Below are 20209 nucleotides of genomic sequence, written 5' to 3' on the forward strand. Positions count from 1 at the left end.
GACGGGCGGCCACAGACTGCCGTGGGTGCCGGTAGTGTAGTGGTTTACGCGCCTGCGTTAACCACTGCGCGTCTGGGAGACCAGAGGAACGGGGTTCGATTCCCCGCGGCGCCCGCCCTTCCTGCCAGGGTGAGAGACAGGCGACGCCATATAGCCTCAGCAGGTGAGTGCGTCGTAAAGCCCCAATGACACACAGACTGCCGCGTGTTCGCACTAGGTCGGCTCGGTGTGACGCGTGTGACGTGTCGGGCGGCTGTAGGCTGCCGCGTGTCCGCACTAAGCCGGCTCGGTGTGAGGAGGCGGCTGGCGGCCGCGGGCGCGTGTGACACGCCGCCGACCCGGCGGGCGGGGTGGGGCCGCCTGCGGCCGGCTCCGGCGCCGGTCGCGGTTCGTCTCGTGTCGGCCAGCCGAGCTGTGACCGCCGGCGCCAGCTCGGACTGCTGGTTCGCGCACAGTGACCGCCGACAAGGCAACTCGCTCCGTGCACGGGGGCGGACAACGCGCTGGAATGCATAGTGCGGCGTGCGAAGGCTGGGTAAATCGGGCTGCGGGAAGTGGGCTGGGCTCTTGCCGGCTGCTCCTCGCCGCTGGTCTGCTGCGAGCGTACCGGCGGTCAGTACTTTTCAGTGCTGTTTTTCCTTGTGCCAAGCAAGGAAACGCTACGCCCGGCATGTCTCGTTGAATTGCACGTCTCCTGAGGCTGCGTGCCAGTCCGCCTCGTTGTTCCCTTCTTCACCGCGGGGGGGGGGGGGGCTCTTCATGGCCCATCAACGCCGTGTTTGGGCTCGGCGTCGCGCCCCGCGCCGGTTGCCTCTCGAGGACTGCTCAGACGGCAAGAACGCCCACTCGTCCCACCACGTGTCACTCCGTGCCAAACCCCATGTCGCGCAGGCTCTCTCGTGGCACGCGCGTGAGCCCGTGCGTCGGCCGCAGTCGTCGTGCCTCTGTCGGAGGGGACGTGTCTCTGGGCGTGGTGTCGCTGCCACCGCTCGGCCTGTCTCCCGTCCAACCGGTCTATTTCGGCGCGGCGCACGCTCCCCCGGGGCGCGGGAGAGGCCGCGGTGTGGTGTCCCTGCGCGCGCGGGGACGCCAGCTGGCGAGGTTTAGTGGCGCTCATCCTTTTTGTGTCGGATCCCTGAGTCGAGTTCATTAGGCATCAAAGGTTTTCGATTCTGGTAGAATCTTCTAGTTTGCTCCTTTTAATTCTTTCAAGGATTTCTGAAATAAGCCGACAACTGTCTGGGAAGTCTCTTTTTTGAATCGCCCTGCAGCAAATCCGGCGGGGAAAGTCGGAGATTCAGTGCACGTCACAATCCTTTGATCACTGTAGAAGCCAGACCGTGGCAAGTGCAGGTGTTCGCCGTCGACGCCACGGCGTTGTTGCGGCTCTGTCCATGGCATCTCGGATGTACATACATCCACGTACACGGCCGCCCGCTGTTCCCAACTCCGTAGACGGCGCGGCTCGACGCGGCGCGTCCTGACCCGGCCCCAGGTGTCGGCGATCACGCAGGTGGCCGTGCGGACGGCGCCCGGTCGTGACCTGCAGCCCACGCACGCCGCCGCGAGCGTGCCGCCCGTCTGTCCGTCCTGGGCTGGCGGCGCTCGTCACCGCGGCGCCGACCAATGAGCGCCGGCGGCGGCGGAATGAGCGCCGACTGACGTGTGGACAGCGGCCGTGATTCATCCGGACGAGATCTGGGCCGGCTGCGCCCTGTCAGCGGGACGGTTAGCAGTGCTGCGACACCTCGCCTTGTCACGGCGAGATGGCCTCGTGTAAGCATGGCGGGGGTGTGCCACTCTGCTCGCGTCGTAAACGAACCGTAGTGTGACGCTCTCCGGGGACGCTCGGCAGGAAACGCCGGCTGTGTGAGACGTTCAGTCAAACATGTGGGGCATTCCGCTGATAACGGGGAGACTGCGCAGAAGGGCCCTGTGCTGTGGCCGATGTTTATCGGCAGACGATGCTTACCGAAAAACAAGTTTGGTACCGAGACGCCGCGGCAAAAAAAATGGTATACGATTGTAATGATATGATGGTATGATGAATATATGATGAATGATAAAATGGTATACGATGAACTTTCTTATCTAATGGGCTTCACTGATATCGAGCCTCTCGGGATGCGCTTACAAACAGGTTCATAACTCTGGCCACGCTGTAATGTAGCCACCGGAGATTTATTTGTCACCGGCTGAGGGATATGTCTTCGGCACATGTGGTGTGTTTTCGCTCGCTCATATCACCACGTCTCGCGCTGAGAGGTCGGCTGTCGCGCCTGCAGCTGAGTCGCGCCTGCCTGCGCCAAAGTCGAGCTGCCTGTACTGACGCCACGCAGCCTGGGAAAAACACCTGTGCGGTCTGAGGAATCTCCGGTGTCGTCATATTTGTTGGGGTAACCGCGCAAGGTTTGCTCTGTGAGTGGCTGGCTGCCCGACGGGCCAGTCAAGGACTGAAGAGCAGACAGGTCATGACTTGAAGGCGACAGATTGTGGCTGAACGGCGGCTCACTGCGCGGCGCACATCGCGCACGAAATCTGCCGGCCCACGGCGCACTTGGCCTGGAATGCGACGTTTACATGTGAATCGGTATTTATTGATGTAGTGACTTGCCGCGCAAGATGGGCGCCATGTGCGGCGCTGACTTCTGCACCGAGTTGGCCGCTCAGCAGCCGACAGCGCCCTCTCCACGTGTGTTCGGTGCGCGTGCCGTCGACCGCATGGCATGCTTGGCACTGACCAGCGCCGCCGGCCGGCCCGGACGGACGTGATCCGTGCGTTCGGCAGCCGACCCGCCAAGACTGATGCGGAATGTGTCTTCGGCAGGACCCGATGGCCAGTTACGACGTCAACAGCCGCGACACGGACCCGCAGCCGCGCTACGACCTCAACGACAGCAACCGGCACGGCACGCGCTGCGCCGGCGAGGTGGCCGGCGGCGCCAACAACTCGCTGTGCGCCGTCGGCGTCGCCTTCGAGGCCAACATCGGCGGTACGGCCCGCGCGCCATCGCTAGCCACCCGGCCGCCGACCGCCCCGCCGGAATGGGCCTGTCCGGTGGGCCGAGCGCGGGCGGTGGCGCGGCTGGCCGCGCGCGCGCGCCGCTCCGGCCGTGACCCTGGGGGAGGAGTAGCGGGAGGGGGGGGGGGGCGGCCGCGTGTTCTCCGCTGCGGTCGGCGGGTTGCGGCGGCTGCTCGTCTGCGAGAGGCCGCGCGGCCGGGCCTTGACCGTAGGCCCCGTGCCGCGTCACCGCTGTCGACCGGTCCGCCACCTATGCGCGGAATGCGGCAGCTGAGCCTCGCCCGTCGGCCGCCAGGTGTGCGGATGTTGGACGGCGAGGTGACGGACGCGGTGGAGGCGCGCTCGCTCAGCCTGAACCAGCAGCACATCGACGTGTACAGCGCCAGCTGGGGACCGGACGACGACGGCGAGACGGTCGACGGGCCCGGCGAGCTGGCCAGGCGCGCCTTCAAGGAGGGCATCATCAACGTAAGCACTGACGGCCCACTCGGTCCCGCTGCTCTGGTCCGAGGAACCGCGGACGGTGGGCTCCTCAGAACCACGTACTGCTACACCAGGCAGCACTGGGGGCATTGAAAATAAAGCGTTAATTGTTATAAACATGCGAGTGTTTTCATTCAAGCATCATTAATTAAAGTATTCATGGCTATGCGTAGTATGCATTGCTACAGCTTGTGTGTAGGACATAAGACATTATCTTAATATCCCTCTATCAGGTCGGCTATATTGGTTGTCATCCACGGTCCAGCGCGCCGGATTGATTGGGTGTCTGCGGAAATTGACACAACAGTCTCCGCGCGTCTGTCTTTAGTAATATCATCCATGTTACGTAAAATGCTGCTCCCCCGCGTGCTCATTAACCGCCGAACTTTGTCTTCTGAGCTCGCGTACGGTCGGTTTCAGCTCGAAGTGTAACATGGCTGGCTGGTCCGCCCTCGGGCTTTGCTATTAATCAAAGGTGACGGGGCGGAAAACTCTGCGAGCTGCACTCGAAGCTAAGCTACATATTTCTGGCAGCGGTCATGATCACAGTCACTGACGGCAGCTTGTAACCATCGTCATATCCGGCCACCAGCCGGTAGGACTCTGTCCCTTCGTCCCCGGGGGGGGGGGGGGAGGACTACGGAAGGGCCGCTTTCGTCACCCGTCTCGCGAGCGCCGCGTCCCCGTCCGGGGCGCGAGCACAGCCGGAAGTGGCGCGCCGTTTTGAGACGCCAGGACTTACCGGCGCCGGCAGGGCCGTGGCGGCAAGGGCTCCATCTTCGTCTGGGCCTCGGGCAACGGCGGCCGCGAGCGCGACAACTGCAACTGCGACGGCTACACCAACAGCCTGTGGACGCTGAGCATCAGCAGCGCCACCGAGAACGGCCACGTGCCCTGGTACTCGGAGGCGTGCAGCTCGACGCTGGCCACCACCTACAGCTCCGGCTCGGGCCTCGAGAAGCAGGCGAGTGGCTGGACAACGCGCCGAGAGTGGGGATGTGCTCGCTGGGCTGAGCGTGGCGACAGGTTGTGCGCTTCCCGCTGTGTGGACGAGTTGAGCCAGCACGAGTGATCGGTGAGCCGGCTGGCAATGACGCTGGTGTATTTAGTCTCTCTAAAATTTTAATGATAAGTTCATCTAGGTGATTCCCGAGGAGTAGTGCGCAGGTCAGTCCTACCCTGCATGTTCTCTTCTTTCCGTCCACGCGCCTAGCGCTCTTGTGCCAACATCTCGCCCCGTTGGTCAGCTTCGTGTCGCGCCCCGCCACCGGCGTCTGGCCTCGCTGACCGCGGTCCGGCCGGCAGATCGTGACCACGGACCTGCACCGCGGCTGCACCACCACCCACACGGGCACCTCGGCCTCGGCGCCGCTGGCGGCCGGCATCTGCGCACTCGCCCTGCAGGTACGGCCGGTCCAGCGCCGCCCGCGGGCTGCGACGGTGGCACGAGCTCGCGCTCACCGCCGGTAACGGCGCCGGGGTCACGTGGTGTCTGGTGCCAGGCGTGGGCGGGCGTCGAGGTCTAGACCGCCGACTCATGGCCATCTTGTGCGCAAAGTGAAGTACGCTTCTGTGAAATAACCAAATCGACGAGAGCGTGTGTCCCGCTGCAGTGGAGGAGGTGGGGGCGGGAGGGGGGCCAACGTGCGGCGCCTGACAGCGTTCGGCAGCCGAGGCGGACCGCGTCGTGGCCCGGCCGGCGGGACCGGCCGTCGCCCACTCACCGTGTTCCCGTCCCTCTGCCGACAGCGGCGGTGCCCGGCCGGCGGCGGTACGTAGCGGGCTGTGTGCATTCGTGTGTGTGTGTGTGTGCGTGTGTGCAGTGACAGCGTGACTTGGGCCTGTCGGAGAACTCCTACTGATCGCGGCTCGTCGGAGGGCTCACTCTGATGGTGGTCTTTGTGAGGGCGGCTCCAGACCTTCATGCTTTCCAAATGGTCTTCCTAACCGGAGCCTGGTCCATGCTCTCCTTGATGAGCCTGGCTCCTTGATGTGGGTTTGTCTCGAGGCTCTCTTCGACGTGAATCTGGGGCCCTCTGTGACCTAGGTTGGCCTAGGGCTCTCTTTAACCTGGGCCCAAGGCCTCTAGCCTAGATCGGACGGTCCTTCCTGGCACCTGGCCGGCCAGGTAGGACCGCTGGGACCCCCCTCCCCTCCCCTCTTGTGGGGTGTGACCTGCCCCGGGCGCAGGAGCGGGTTATCATCGCTGCGTGGGGGCCGGTGCTTCCCGCCTCCTCAGCTCTGGACTGTCGGGGTCTCTGAAGTCAGCCGTCTCTGTTTGCCGAGGCCTGCCCCGCAGACTGCTCACCCGAGCTGCTATCTCTGGCGCAACCGAGATCCCCCTGTATTTCCCAGCCCCTTCAGTATTTCTCAACTGTTTTTAACTGAGCCGACCTCCCTGGGAACCCTCCGGTCCGGCGGGGACGCGGGGCCGCTCCCACTCCCTCCCCTCTCCGGGGTGTGTGACCTTCGGACCTCGGCGTGGGGCGGCCTGTGCGCTGTCTTCGGGCGCGTCTCCAGCCCGAGCTCGGCTGATCACTCGGCTGGTGCTTGTTCCGGAGATGGTGCCGCTGTCTGCGAGTGAACCGGAATGTCTACGTAAGGATTGTAAAAATTGCGACTGCCTTGCAAAGTTTGGTGCCATCAGAAACGCGCACTTTTTAAGAAAGATGCGTGTATCGTTGAAATTGATTCCCGGGTACCGAACCACATCGGACCACTCCGTCCAGCACATTTAGTGAGCACACAGTTCTTCGAACCTCGTGACCAATCCGCAGATCTCGTGGGACCTTTGTGCGGACCATCTTTGACCCGTTGGGCCGTGGGCCGTCCTGCCGCCCACGCGCCTCAGTTATCGCAGTATCGCGCCGCCCGATCGCCGCCGCCGGGCCGCGGGTGGGCCGACGCATCGACCGGGCGCTCCAAGTGGCCTGACGGGCCGCGATTGAATTGACACTCGGTCGCTGAGCCGGAAATTGAGCGCGCGTGGGAGCCCTCTATGGCAACCTGTCGGCCGGGCGCCCACGCGGCCGTCAATACTGGGAGCCGGCGCCGGACCGTCAGCCGGCGCCGTCTGTTTGTTCGCAGTTGTTGCGCCGCGCAGCTGCCAGCCCCCGCTTTGTTTGTTGAGCCGGCCGAAGTAATTGGTCCAATTGAGTCGGGCGCTGACGCTGTGACGGCGTGTCGCGGCCGATCGATCGCCTGCCGACACGCGGCCGAGCCGCCCCCGGCCGATGCGGCCCATCGGCATCGACCGTCGCCGACCCGCGACCGGCACCGTCACGGCCGGCGCCGGTCAGGCCGCTGGCGAGCGGCGGCTCGGCGCTGCACCCCGAGGCGCGGCGGCGCACCGCGGCGCGCCCGGCGGCCACGGTCGCCGGCCGACGCCAGCTGACGCCGCTCCGGGCCGCCAGGTGAACGAGCGGCTGACTTGGCGCGACATGCAGCACATCGTGGTGCGCACGGCGCGCCGCGCCAACCTGCAGGCGCCCGACTGGGTCACCAACGGCGTCGGCCGCAACGGTATGCCACAAGACGGGGGCGGGGGGGGGGGGGACGCTGGGGGTGTGGCGGGGGTGGTGTGTGTTGAGGTACGCGGCTGTACAACAGGACCAACGGCGCGGCTTGGCCGTGGCAGTAATGGTTCGAAGGATGTTGCATATTGGAGGGCGGGGGGGGGGGGGGGGGGGGGTGATGGAGCGCACTCTACGGATTACCCAGACTTCGGACAATCCTTAGTGTGGTTGCCACCGTGACGGGAATGTCACTGCATTCGACTCCAAAGTACTCAGGCTGAGACCGGCCCGGGCCCGACAGTGCAACGGCACGGCAAGGACCGTTTGCGCCCGCTCCGGACTGGCCCGCGCTCACCGTGTCCAGCCTGTTGGCTGTCGGCCCCCGCCGCGGGTCGGCCGCCCCGACAGCCGACCACTGACGGGATGGTGCGCGGGCGCCGATCTGCCGCAGTGAGCCATTCGTTCGGCTACGGCCTGATGGACGCCACGGCCATGGTGAACCTGGCGCGCCGCTGGACGCCCGTGCCCGAACAGCACAAGTGTGAGACGCCCTCCAGCCACGTCGACAAGTAGGTGGCTGGCCGCCCGCGCGGCGCCGCCTCTGTCCATCCGTTCTGTGCCTGTGCCACCTCACTTAGGGCGGTGCGGACTGGTGCGATGCTGCGGGCCGCTCCGCAGGAAGGTGGTGCCGACCTGGTGCTGTGTGTGTGCCGCCTCACAGTCAGGTGGTGCCGACCTGGTGCTGTGTGTGTGCCGCCTCACAGTCAGGTGGTGCTGACCTGGTGCTGTGTGTGTGCCGCCTCACAGTCAGGTGGTGCGACCTGGTGCTGTGTGTGCCGCAGGCTGGCGCCACCTCACAGTCAGGTGGTGCTGACCTGGTGCTGTGTGTGTGCCGCAGGCTGGTGCCGCCTCACAGTCAGGTGGTGCTGATCTGGTGCTGTGTGTGTGCCGCAGGCTGGCGCCGCCTCACAGTCAGGTGGTGCTGACCTGGTGCTGTGTGTGTGCCGCCTCACAGTCTGGTGGTGCTGACCTGTACTGTGTGTGTGGCTCACGTCAGGGCTGGTGCTGGTGTGTGCCGCCTCACAGTCAGGTGGTGCCGACCTGGTGCTGTGTGTGTGCCGCAGGCTGGCGCCACCTCACAGTCAGGTGGTGCTGACCTGGTGCTGTGTGTGTGCCGCAGGCTGGTGCCGCCTCACAGTCAGGTGGTGCTGATCTGGTGCTGTGTGTGTGCCGCAGGCTGGCGCCGCCTCACAGTCAGGTGGTGCTGACCTGGTGCTGTGTGTGTGCCGCAGGCTGGTGCCGCCTCACAGTATGGTGGTGCTGACCTGGTGCTGTGTGTGTGCCGCAGGCTGGTGCCGCCTCACAGTATGGTGGTGCTGACGCTGACGGTGGCCCAGTGTCCTAGCGTCAAGTACATGGAGCACGTGCAGGCCCGCATCAGCCTGGAGGCCACGCGGCGCGGTGACATCAAGGTGTTCCTGACCTCGCCGGCCGGCACCACCAGCACACTGCTGGACAAGCGGCCGCACGACTCGTCCCGGGCTGGCTTCAGGGTCAGTAGCAGTGGCCGGCAGGGACCAGGGTCATCACTGGTGCCTGGCTGACGTTGGGGTCAGTCCGGGTCACGAGGCGAGGGCAGGGGTCACCGACCACTGGCGCCTGGCTGATGTCGGGGTCGGTGCAAGCCGGCAACCAGGGGAAAAGTTGAATGTTTCAGAGTCACACGGAATCGATTTCCTGATGAGAAAAGGTCGTACGAGATCAAGATGTTGGAGACAGATGGTGAGGAAAAATATCGTATACCAAAATATTTTACGAGATAAGGATTGTACGAGATAAAGGTCATGGTGGCAAAAGTCTGAACGTGATAGAAGTCGCACGGCCGCTTTGGTCGCCTAGGTTCGACTTCGCAGGAAGGCACAGCATATAACCGGCGCCGGACCAGCAGACTGCGGCATCGCTACTCCCAGCACCAGGCGCCACGCAATTGAACTAGTGCCAGGCCAAAGGCTGGCACGGGCCGGAAATGCGGCCGGAGCCAAGCATCCGCCTTTTTGCTCGACACCTGCGCTCCGGAGATAAGCGCTCGGTGACGGAACCTTGCCAGATGTTGGGGACAGGCTCAGGGCCAGTTGTGCCGCTGCAGAGCCAGGAGACGCCAGACCGTGGACTTGCCAGTGCGGACGGATGTTGTCCACAAATCTGGCCCGAGGGCGGTTCAAGGTTCATAATATATCGCGTACAGGTGCGCAAAATCAGTACCGTAGGTACCCCTCGGGTTTTGGCCATGGGGTCGGAAAGTTAGATAAGGGAGAAGAGAGACGGAGGTCTCGAAACTCAACAACTGAATACGCGACAACATACAGTACTGTCGCTGTTTCTCGGAAGACTTGCAACCACCTTAGTTTGGTTCGGCTTACCGTGGGACCGGTATGCTTCTCATCTCAGATCAGGTCGCTGAACGATGATGGCCTTTCTGAAGGCTTGTAAGGCCATTGCCACGACAAGTGTCGGCTTGTTGATGGGGGCAGATGGTATCGCGGGCCGCCAAAACACCCATAGATTAGTGCCAAGCACAGGCGCAGTCACGGCCTGCAGGCACAAGGGTCATGCCTGATCACTGATGGCGTTATTCGGTTTCAAACGGGGCAAATGCGCTGTGACAAGCCGGTTTGACGTTAGTCCTTTGTTATTGTCTTAGTGAATGTGATTCGGGGCGCCGTGTTACGCCCACTTTTTTAAAAACACTTGTCGCTCTGGAACCTTCCATTGTTTTCGACGTTGTGCACCACACAGGTGGGGAGTGTCGGCGGAAGGCGGATGACCCGACGGGACCTGTCATGGCGGCAGTGTCAGCGGATGACAATGGGCGCTGGGATTGTCACAGTGACTTTTCACCGCTCCGTTGGCCTGTGCGAGCCGCATGTCACCACGCCGGTATTTCCGCCGTGACAGACACATGTTTGTTGTGGTATCACGCCCGAAGCGAGCTAGTTTAACGCTGCGGTGGGTTTCTAATGCGTCGATGTTTAGGTATGCTACAGCCCAGCGCTGAAGGACCGCACAGCTCCCATTTTGTTGTGCCCGAATGGCACGGTGTGCGGGACAGCTCGATTCGATTCGTGTCGACTCGATGTGGTGCGGCGTCGTGTGCTCACCGGCTGCGGGCGCCCGGCAGGAGTGGCCGTTCATGACGACCCACAACTGGGACGAGTCGCCGCTGGGCACCTGGTCGCTGAAGATCCACAACGACGGCCGCTACTCAGGTGCGTGCCGCGGCGCTGCCGCCTGCTGTGCGGGCCCGCCGCCGGTCGTCGGAGGGGCGAGGCGGCGTCGGCCGCCCCGGCCCCACCGAGCGGCGACACGCAACTGGCTGGCACACGGGTGTGGGCTCGCCCGGCGCCACTGTGGATCGCCGCCCGAGGCGGTGTGTCCCGTACCGGGCGCACGCGTGGGCATCTCTGCATCGGGCGCGTCCAGTGGCTTGTGTGCCGTTTCGGGGATGGTGGTGGTGCAGTGTCGTCGTTGCTGCACCTGAGTGCCGCCCGCCGGGGCGCCGCTGCTGGCCCCTGGCGGGCGCTTCACGCGTGTGGCCACCGCTCACAGCCGGACCCGTGTCTGCAGCACCCGCCGCCGGCGGCGCCCCTGTCCGCCCGTCGTACGCCCGGCGTCGGTGACGGCCCGTCTATCGCTCTGACCCCGCTCCCGCCAGGCGAACTTGTGTTAGCGCGCTGGACGCTGGTTCTGTACGGCGTGCCTTATAATCCGAACGCGGCGCGCGCCGCCGCGCCGCCGCCACCGCCGCCACCGCCGTTGCTGCTGCCGCCTCGCTCCGGGGTGCACGTGCGCCACTCGGAGTCAGACGGCCGGCAGCCGTACCGGCCGGCGCTCTCGGGCGGCGCCGGCCGCGCCCAGCAGCGGCCCGACCAGCTCTCCCGGCACAGGCAGAGCCAGCAGCCAGGTAGCGGCGCCGGCCGGCACGCGACGCGCTCCCGGGCCACGGGCAGCGCCGTCCCAGCGCCCTCTGCAGGACGAGCGGTCGCCGCGCGTACTGAGTGCTCGCTGCATCGTGTAGTCCAGCGCCGGCCTCGGCTGCGGGACCGTCGTCGTCCTGCCTGAGCCGGATCGTCGCTACCCGCTCCTTCCCCCTGTATTGCCAGCGGTCTTGGTCCCAGCGCACCTCTGTGTTCGGCCCCGCCTGTCTCCAGTGGCCAGTCCCCTGTCGTGGTCCGGTCCAACTTGCACCGTCCCCGACCTGCGTCGCCGCTCCTACTGGATCTGCCTCCCCCCAGTCCTGTTCCCGTGCTTCCTCCGGTCCTGTCTCGTCTCGGTCCTGCCTCGTCCAGGTCCCGTCCCCGCGCTCCCACGGGACCCGTCGGGCCCCGTTCCGTCTCCGCGCCCTGTCCCGGTCCCGTGGGTCATCAGCGCTGCCCTGTACACGGCTTCGTCTTGCCGCATGCGGCCGCTGTGTGTGCCGACCCGACCGGGCGCCTCGGGGGCGCGGCGCTGCATGCCCGGCCGCCCGGCCGCTCCCGGTCGCGCCTAGTATGCGGCGACCGACTGGTGCGCCGCTGGCATGGCGGCTGAGGCCAAGCCTCAGCTGCGCCGCCGATTTTTGCAGCGACCCGGATGTGCACTTTTGTGTAGATGTGCGAGATACGCGTGCTTTTTTGTAGATGCGGCCGGCTTGCCTGTGACCGTTGTAACATTGTTGGCTGCCGTGGAATGTACTGTTTTGTTGTGCAGTGCTGTTGTCCCGGACGTGGATTATTGCTTTCAGGCGTGGATGTTGCTCATTTGCCGCCCCTCGCTCCGGAGTGTGGCGCAAGCATGATTTTTGCGTTGAAGTGTGTGTGCTGCAATGCCTTATGACAATTGCCGTGAGCTTGTCAGAAACGGACCGGCAGTGTTTGGCACACTGTATCGAGGCTGCATTGCTCCTGTTTCAGTGCCGCTTCGCCAGCGATTCATAGCAGGGTCCAACGTGGGTTTACTCCGGGCTTTTTTTGGTTATCCGTGTGTTTACATGTGATTAACACCAGGAATGTGTTACCTCGACCCATCACCATCATCACACCATTACCATCACACCTCGAGTCGTGACGTAAAACATGGCAGCGGAAACTTGACGGCGATTACAAAACGTGCTGGAAAGTAGTACATTGTTCTCACTGAAACAAGCACGACCAACCGTGCGGTTGGAATTACAACAAACATGATCAACCGTGTTCGGGCACACCAGCACGACATTGTACAGCTCTCATCCGTTACAAGTCAACTGTCAGCAAGTCTTAATGGAACACAGCAAGTCTTAATGGAACACAATCTTAATTATTACGAGCAACCCTCGCTCGTCTGTGTTGAATCTTGCGAGTGGAGCGGGAAAAGGCATGTTTGCCGTTACCAGGCTAAGCTTTGTCTAAACACTTGAGGCAAAACTGACAAGCGATGCTTCGACACGTAAATTTACCAGCATGTGCCCTGCCGAAGAGTTTGGCGTGGTTTAGTTGTCACCTCTCTTTTCTCGTCTGTTAGACCTGGGACCTGGCCATTAAAACGTTAAAAGTTCAAAGGCGTGATGAGGGCGACTTCACCCGTCGCCCGTGGGTGCTGGTGTCATCGCTCGCGCCCGACTGACGCCGTGTCCGTTACAGCGACCGTTTCTGACTGGACGCTGGTGATGTTCGGCACCGAGGTGCAGGCTGGCACGGCGCCGCCGCCGCAGCCGCCGCCGCCGGCGCCCACGCCCAGCTCGGACCGGTCGTCGGCGGCGCCGGCCGCCAGCCAGCCGCCGCCGCTGGCCAGGCTGCCCGGTTGCCTGCGCGCCCATCCGGAGAGCCTGCTCTGTCTAGGTTGGTGCCTGACGCTGGCGGCGCTGCTGCGGCCCCGGTAGCGGGCGCCGCGCGCCGGCCGCCCCGTCCCGCCCCGCCCAGGGACCGAGCGTCGGTCCCATGTGATTTCGTCGGCTGCCGAGAGAGGGCGGCACGGTGGCCCCGCCGCTCCCCCGCGACCTGTTGGTGTCCGTAGATCAGTATTGTGCCAAACGATTGCTCACCGCCGTTCGCTCGCGCACCGGATGCACCGCATTGGCCCACCTCATTCGAATAGTCCTCGCGGACAGGTCGTCCTCAGTTCAAATAGCGCGCGCAGTTTAACGGGCAATAGCGGGCAGTGTACGCGCCGGCGGCGTGGCCAGCGTGGCGTTCAGTGTCGTCGTCGTCGCGTGCGTGTCGTCAGTGGTCGTGTGTTCCTGTGCGCGTGTGTGCGCGCGCGCCGCCGTCGCCGTATCGGCGTGGCCGGCGCAGCGGACCGCAACGGCCCCGGACTGGGCTGGACGCCCGCCCACACCCCAGTTCCTATTGCGTTGTTGGTTTGCCGGCGGATTGCGCGGCGTCCGTTTATTATTGTCGGCGCCGCCGGGGCGCCTCCGGCCGCCGCCGCCGTGCCCCGGCGAGCTGGCCACCACCTCTGCCAGTTCGGGTCGGCGCCGTCTGCGTCCATGGTGATCTCAAAAGACTTCCTAGTTTTATCGTGCAGCCCTCTGATTAGCCGTGTAATCATTACCTCACCGTTTTAGTCGCCGTTCGCTTCGGAAAGTGGCAGCGTCCCGATCATGTGAGAAGAAACGCAGCTGTAGCGGCTTGGCCTTTTGGCCACGTTGTTCGCCCGTCCTCTGTTACGGCCCTCATGTTGATGTGTGCTGCGTGCAGCCTCGCACTCCGGCAGAACCGGCGCGGGTCCACACTCGCGGCCGATGCGTGCACTCAACCCTGCGCAGCTCCTCGCCCAGCACGACTCCTGATCCTCCGCAGCTCCTGATCGTCTACAGCTCCTGATCCAAAGCAGCCCTGACCAGCCGTGTGCTGCCATTCACTTGTTGACGTCTGGCGAATAGTGCAGGCACTGCAATATTCGGCTGCTCACAGTACAAGAGGAACGATGAGATATTAAACTTTTAGACGATAGTTTTATATGCAATCTTTAATACTCATTTCCCTTTACCTACGATGCGGATACTGTGAATAAACGATGATGTCGCTGCCATGTGACTCTGGTCTTGGCATGAGCAAGAAGCTTTCTGCCGCAATCCGCCTCCAAGGAAGTAGCAGGCCGAGCTTGTGCCTCTGCACTATCATTAACTGTCCTTTTGTATTTCTCTCTGTCTGTCTTTCTCCGTGCCTCCTTGCCTTTCTCTATCAACCCCTCTTGCGCTGCGGCGTCCGCGCCGGCAGATCGCAGACCGGATGCTGGATACCGGATAGCGGATAGCGGATACCGGATACCGGATAGCGGATACTAGGCTCATCAGCTGTGTACTGCACTGAACGATGAGGTCTGACCGCGATTGGTAATCGCGCGAAGCTAGAGTGTGTGCGTCATATCAAGACTTCTCACATACCTAAGCCGTTGCCAGCTTGGGGTGCGGTCGAGCGAACCGCATTGATGGGTTCAGTCTCACATTATGTGGCCCAAGATTTTGACATTCCCCCGGGATGTGTCCGCCAGCCTCCTCACAACCGACGGGTGACCCCATCCCCCTGCACCCCTACCTAACCAGTGCTATACGGACATACCAGCACCTTACCACACGCCCCAAGGAAGACCGCCTACACGCACAGCAGGTAGCGGGGGTGGAGGTGCCCTCTCTCTCTCTCTCTCTCTCTCTCTCTCTCTCTCTCTCTCTCTCTCTGTCACCCGCTCTCACTGTCTCTCTGCCTCTCTGTCTCTATCGTTCCGCCTCTCCCCCTGCGCGTCGACCCGTTCGTCGGGCGTACCCGCGCCCGCCGGTCGGCGCCGACCGCGACGCGCGCGCCGCCCGACGCGCCGCCACTAACCTGGCCGGGCCGGGCCGTCCGGCCGTCCCGGGCCGGAGTCGGCCGCCGCAGGTCCCGGGGCTCTGGTGCAGGTGACCCAGGTGAGTGGAGCCGCCGCCGACCGCGCCTTGCTTCCCCGCTGCCCGGCTGTCGGCCTGTCTGTTCCGCCGGGCTGCCTGCCCGCCCGTCTGCATGCCTGCCTGTCTGTCTGCCTGCCTGTCTGCCTGCCTGTCCGCCTGCCTGCCTGTCTGATTGGGAACGCCCTGCTGGGCCTGCCAGCGCGCCACGAACTCGCCCCGCCCGTCGCGTCGGTGCGGCGCCTGTTCGGACCAGCTGCCGGCTGGCCAGCCAGCGCCGACGGTGCTTCACCCGCCGCCCCGGTCCGGTGTGGCGCCGCCACCTCGCCGCTCAAACGTCCGCTGCCGCCGCGGCGCGTCAGCTGGGACTGAGCGCCGCGCGCGGGGCGAGAGCGGACGGCAGTCGTCGGCTCGGGTCACGCCAAAGCCGCGTCACGCCCGCCGTGTTACGTTACAGCCGCGGCGGTTGGGACGTGCAATACACGCGACCGGGCGGGTGGGTTGTTGCAGTGTGCTCGGCGTAGCTTGTCGCCTCATCACCGACGAGGCCTCGCCGCTCATGCTTCTATTATTACGGAAATTGCATGCGACTGGTGCGCTCAGGACTGGTGCTGGGTAGGAGTTTGGACCTCTGATCATTCCCAAACGCATGGTGCTCCCGTAGTCGGGATCCAGAGACACTTCTCACATCCTCGACGTGCTCCTTCTACAGTGCAAAGCTCCACTTCTTCTCTCCTCTGGACTTCCCGAGGACGGCTGCGCTAGTTGCGCGCTTCTTTGTTGCAGGGCGGGGCGTGCGCTTGGGGGATTTAGCTCCTGCTGGTCTGCGTGTGATTTTTTGCGCCGTTTTCGTGTCGTGTGCCCTGAAATACCGCGAGGGTTTTTTCTTGTCTGGGAGGACAGTGGGCGGAAGCGCTGCCGGCTGCGGCGGCGCAGATTAGATCACGGCGCACGGCATATCGTCACCGTTCAGAATGCTGACGCGTGGTCCACCGAACCGGACAGCGCGCTGTGTGTGGCTGCGTGCGCGTCGGGCGCCGTGTCGGCGGTGCCCGCCTGACCGGGCGCCACGTTCCAGAGTGCGAGCGGCGAAAGCTGCTGTCGGATGGCGCGTGCCTCGCGTCCTGTCCGGCCAAGACGTACGCCGATCAGGAGGGCCTCGCCTGCCTGCCGTGCCACTACACGTGCGCCGTCTGCAGCGGGCCCAACGACTACCAGTGCTCGGCCTGCCACGGCGACGCCTCGCTCACGGCCGGTCAGCTCGGCACCGCCTGCCTCAATACCGAGCTGTTGGCGCGCGCGCGCGCCGCCGACCGCTGGTACGGCGGCGTGCTGGCCGCCGTGCTGCTGCTGGCCGCCGCGCTGGTGGTGCTCGGCCTGGCGCTGTGGCGGCAGCGGCGCGCCGGCCGCCACGCCGGCTACCGGGCGCTGCCCGTCGGCTACTCGACGGCCGACTTCACGGACGCCGATCCGCCCAACGGCAAGCCGGCGGGCGCACCGCGGCCCGACGTGACGGTGGTGCGCGCGCTGCCCGGCCCGCTGATGGCCGGCCACACGAGCATCGACCTGCCCTCCGACGACGGCGACGGCGACTCGTCCAGCGAAGAGAGCAGGCTCATCGACCCCAAGTAGACGCTGACCCGGCCGGCCGGTCGGTCGGAAGCCGGCACGGCACGGGCGCCGAGCCGGGCGAGTCGGCGCTGTTGCGTGGGACTTCCCAGGGGACCAGCAATACGCGCTCTGGAGAACTGTGTTGCTTGGAGCGGTGACTGTGCCACGTGTTGCTACAAGAGAGCGGCTGGCGTCGCGGCCGCGGTGTCGGCGGGGCGCCGGAGACGCCCGCCCGGCCCCGGCAGATGTCCGCCTGGGTGTGTTTGAAGCCCCAGCGGCGGACGACCCCGAGCACAGCTGCCCCGCGTCTGTGCAGGGGTTGTGAGTGCCCGGTGGACGGGTTACAGGCATTCCATCCGCGTGACGGGCTGTGTGTCCAGAGGTCAGGTCCCCCTTGTCCCGGCAGACGGGTTGTGAGCGTCCCGCGGAACAGATTTCACGCGGCGCGGTGGCCGCGTCCCTGGCGCGCGATTGACGGCGTGGGTGGCGATGTCGTGCTGCCGGCCGTCTGCGCGTGCTTCGCGGTGCTGGCACCGGCGACCGTGCGGGGAGGGGTGTTTGGCTGCCGTCTGCATAATAGCTACCGTCACTCGGGGCCATAATCGGTTCCGGTCGGAAATGATCAATGATAATCGCTCGAGCGTCCCAATTCGTTTTCATGATATTAAATGAATGGGCAGTGGTCGGATTGTTGTGTATGTGTGTATGTTTGGCTTCTCATAGATTTCCTCACGGTTTTATGGTTCTTCTCGCTTAGGTCCTCCTGTTCCTCACGAATATTGTGATAGCTTGTGCGAAACTTTTGTATTGTAATTTACTAGGACGAATACATATTTTGATAATAATCGGGTCCGTGGAGCAGCTGTGGCTGCGCGGTATGGGAGGTCGTCACCGTCTCGTCCCGCTGTCAGGGCTGTCACCAGTAGCTGCGCAACTACCGAGACGTCGCAGAGAATGCGGACTATGATCTCATCCGTACACACAGATGATCCAGCTCCTATATGTTGCTTAAGCGTGGCCTCGCATTGTTTGACGCCGCGTGTCAAGAAGCCAAGAAGTCCGGCGACGAAACGCTGACAAAGTGATTGGTGGCTTGTCTGGATGGAGCCCCGACAGGTTGTCCTGTTTTAAAACTCTTAGAGCGATTCTCACAAAAATTTGCTTTTAAGGGTGAGGCGGAATTGCGCACGAACGTCGACATGTGTTGGCGATCGGTTGCATGGTACCAGATAAGCTTTAACTCTCTTGCGGGGTATTGTGGTACTGCCATACAATCATTCAGCTGCAATACATCGGACAGCTTAACTTGGCTATCAAATTGGCTTCGGGAGTGTTCCGGTATTTCCATGCCATACAACTCACGCATCTTTTCACCAAAAAGGCACGGGGTCTTATCAGTCTCGCGGTCAATAATGCAAATTCAGACGTTAAGCGTGTCTGGTGCGAATCGATAATGACGTACATCAGTCAGCCTCGATTTTCCTTGTGGTGGTACGCATTATCATCGATTGAATGCGCATGGGTTCGTCGCTTTGCAATCGGAATAGAGCCGTTTTACGGGAGATCCCGCTCTTGCAGTCATGTGTTCGATTTTCTTAATGGTATTCGATTCCGACAGACGCTGGCTTTTGAAGTGGTGCAAACAAGAACTTATGAAAATCAAACAAAACGAGATGAACGAAGATCTCTTTTCAATCCAGGGTCCATTGACGCACATGAATCATGTTTGCTCACATCATTGGAGCAAACGGACTGTTGCATTAGTGCGTATAGCAGGTTTCTGTTCATGGCCTTGGACAGATGTAACGATTGGAAGATAGCAGCCACTTCTTACCATTTCTGCCGCTTGTATCCATACAAATGGATGACCACTTATCCCATCCGTCTCATGAAACACTCAAACACGGATAGGCAAGGCATGTTTGAATTTTGATGTAAATTCCACCCGACAAGCCCAAAGGGAGAGAGACATTATGAGCTTTCATTGAACTATCGCAGCTAATAATAACCTTAAACTTGTCACGTGCCAACACAAATTTACCTTAACTAAGGAATCTTACGCAAGTTTGATTGGCTTTAACAACCAGGGTAGCGAAGACAACGGCCTGAGATGGACGGGGAGTCAGTATATAGTACCACAAAGCGTGACAGCCATTTTGCCGCAACCGAATTTCCCGCCTTGTGACATTGCCATGGTTAACAGCTTACTCATGTAACAGCTGGACCCGGTCTTCACTAGCAATAAACGGGCTCTGGGTTTGCGCATTCCCAGCCGGCGAATTACACGACGGACTTGCCGTGCAGCAGGTGCCTGTTCGGTCGGCGGCTAGCGCTCGCAAGGTCATTGTCAAGACTAAGCGTCGGTGGGCGCAGTGTGCGAACTAAGTTCGACCAACTGCATTGTTCTGGCGCTTGTAACCGACCAGGCCCGCTGCCATTTTTAGCAGGAGGGACATGCTGGTGACTGACTTTCAACTAAGTTCCCGGTAAAAACAGTGGCCCCCACCTTATGCATGTTGTTAGGACACAGACCGACAGAAACACGGTCGGCTGTAAGCCAACGGTGGGCAGTGGGTCTCAGCCGCCCCGACTGATCTAAGACCATCGCCTCTGTGCTAAGCCCTCCCACTTGTGAATCGAAAGTAGGCTAAATGTGTGATAAACTCCGTTTTTACCTCACTGTTTAGTATTTTAGCCGCACTACCGCCTCCTTCTCCGCAAGGAAAGCCGTTTACAGTAAACTGTATTATTATTATAACCAGTAAGATAAGCCCATGCCTGCATTCGTGTAAATGATACCTTTATGCGAGACAGCGGATCGTCAGGGTGACCTTTCCTGATGCACCATATGAGCACTGGCCAGGCACGTAGCCAGATTTTTGCCGGGGTCAAAAGTTTGTCTTAGCGCGCCGCAATCGCGACCTATGGTTTCGCGTAGAGACCGCGAGATTCTTTTTCTTTTATCGGAATAAGCCCATTTGGCTTTTGCACAGGGAGCCTTTTCAAACCAGGAGGAGCTCCGTTACCAATCTAGGAGCCTTAGACGCCAGAGGTTTTTGAAAGCGTGATAGATTGCTATTTGTTTTTCATTATTGGAGCATTTCAATTAATTCAGAGAGTGTCCTTAATATGAAATCTTACACGCTCTTCAGGCGCAACGAGGATCGTTGTGTGGCCTTGCGGCGCGCCTGACACCCAGCGTACCAAAGGAAAGGAATCGGTTATTTTGCTTTCGTTGGTGATGCCCTTACTACCGACGTAAGGGACACCCACTACAGAGGTGCTGTGCGTCTTCTCAGTACGCCATATAGCTTGTAACTTAGTCCAAAACCCTTCACATCCTGGTTACTTAAAAAGTGACAGAAATGTTCAGGCGGTCATGAGGTTTTTGACTGAGAGTGGCAAAAGGAGTGCACAATGTACTCCATTTTTTCCACTTAGGTGTCACGTAATGCGGACCATTTTTGTATTCCCCGACCTCAGTCACGGACCAATGGCTGTTTTCAGCGCTGTCATTGCATACACGGATAACCCGAACACAATCAGACCTGATGCTAATCTGTAGCCGCAATACACAACGGAAATTCACAACATACAGAGCGAGAGCGGCGGACGGTGGCTGCATGAACTGCGCGTCAGCTCTAGTACTACAGACAGAGCTTCCTCGAAACAAGGGCGGTGAGGAAC

The 20209-nt window shown here is 62.0% G+C and overlaps 1 protein-coding gene across 1 annotated transcript in view; it reads left to right on the top strand.

The window, feature by feature from the left end:
* The first annotated feature begins 2800 nt into the window (after positions 1–2800).
* Positions 2801–20209, top strand: part of LOC119100535 (furin-like protease 1) — a 32718-nt gene continuing 15309 nt past the window's right edge. Inside the window, exons 1-10 of the mRNA XM_037223622.1 lie at positions 2801–2993; positions 3318–3490; positions 4260–4469; positions 4811–4909; positions 6919–7027; positions 7472–7589; positions 8369–8573; positions 10199–10286; positions 12675–12872; positions 15990–16229. Of these exons, the coding sequence (XP_037079517.1) occupies positions 2813–2993; positions 3318–3490; positions 4260–4469; positions 4811–4909; positions 6919–7027; positions 7472–7589; positions 8369–8573; positions 10199–10286; positions 12675–12872; positions 15990–16229 (1621 nt within the window). The 5' untranslated portion in view covers positions 2801–2812. The remainder of the gene's footprint in view (positions 2994–3317; positions 3491–4259; positions 4470–4810; positions 4910–6918; positions 7028–7471; positions 7590–8368; positions 8574–10198; positions 10287–12674; positions 12873–15989; positions 16230–20209) is intronic.

Source organism: Pollicipes pollicipes, unplaced genomic scaffold (genome assembly GCF_011947565.3).
Source record: "Pollicipes pollicipes isolate AB1234 unplaced genomic scaffold, Ppol_2.1 Scaffold_4881;HRSCAF=5763_pilon_pilon_pilon, whole genome shotgun sequence".
In the NCBI taxonomy this organism is placed as follows: domain Eukaryota; kingdom Metazoa; phylum Arthropoda; class Thecostraca; order Pollicipedomorpha; family Pollicipedidae; genus Pollicipes; species Pollicipes pollicipes.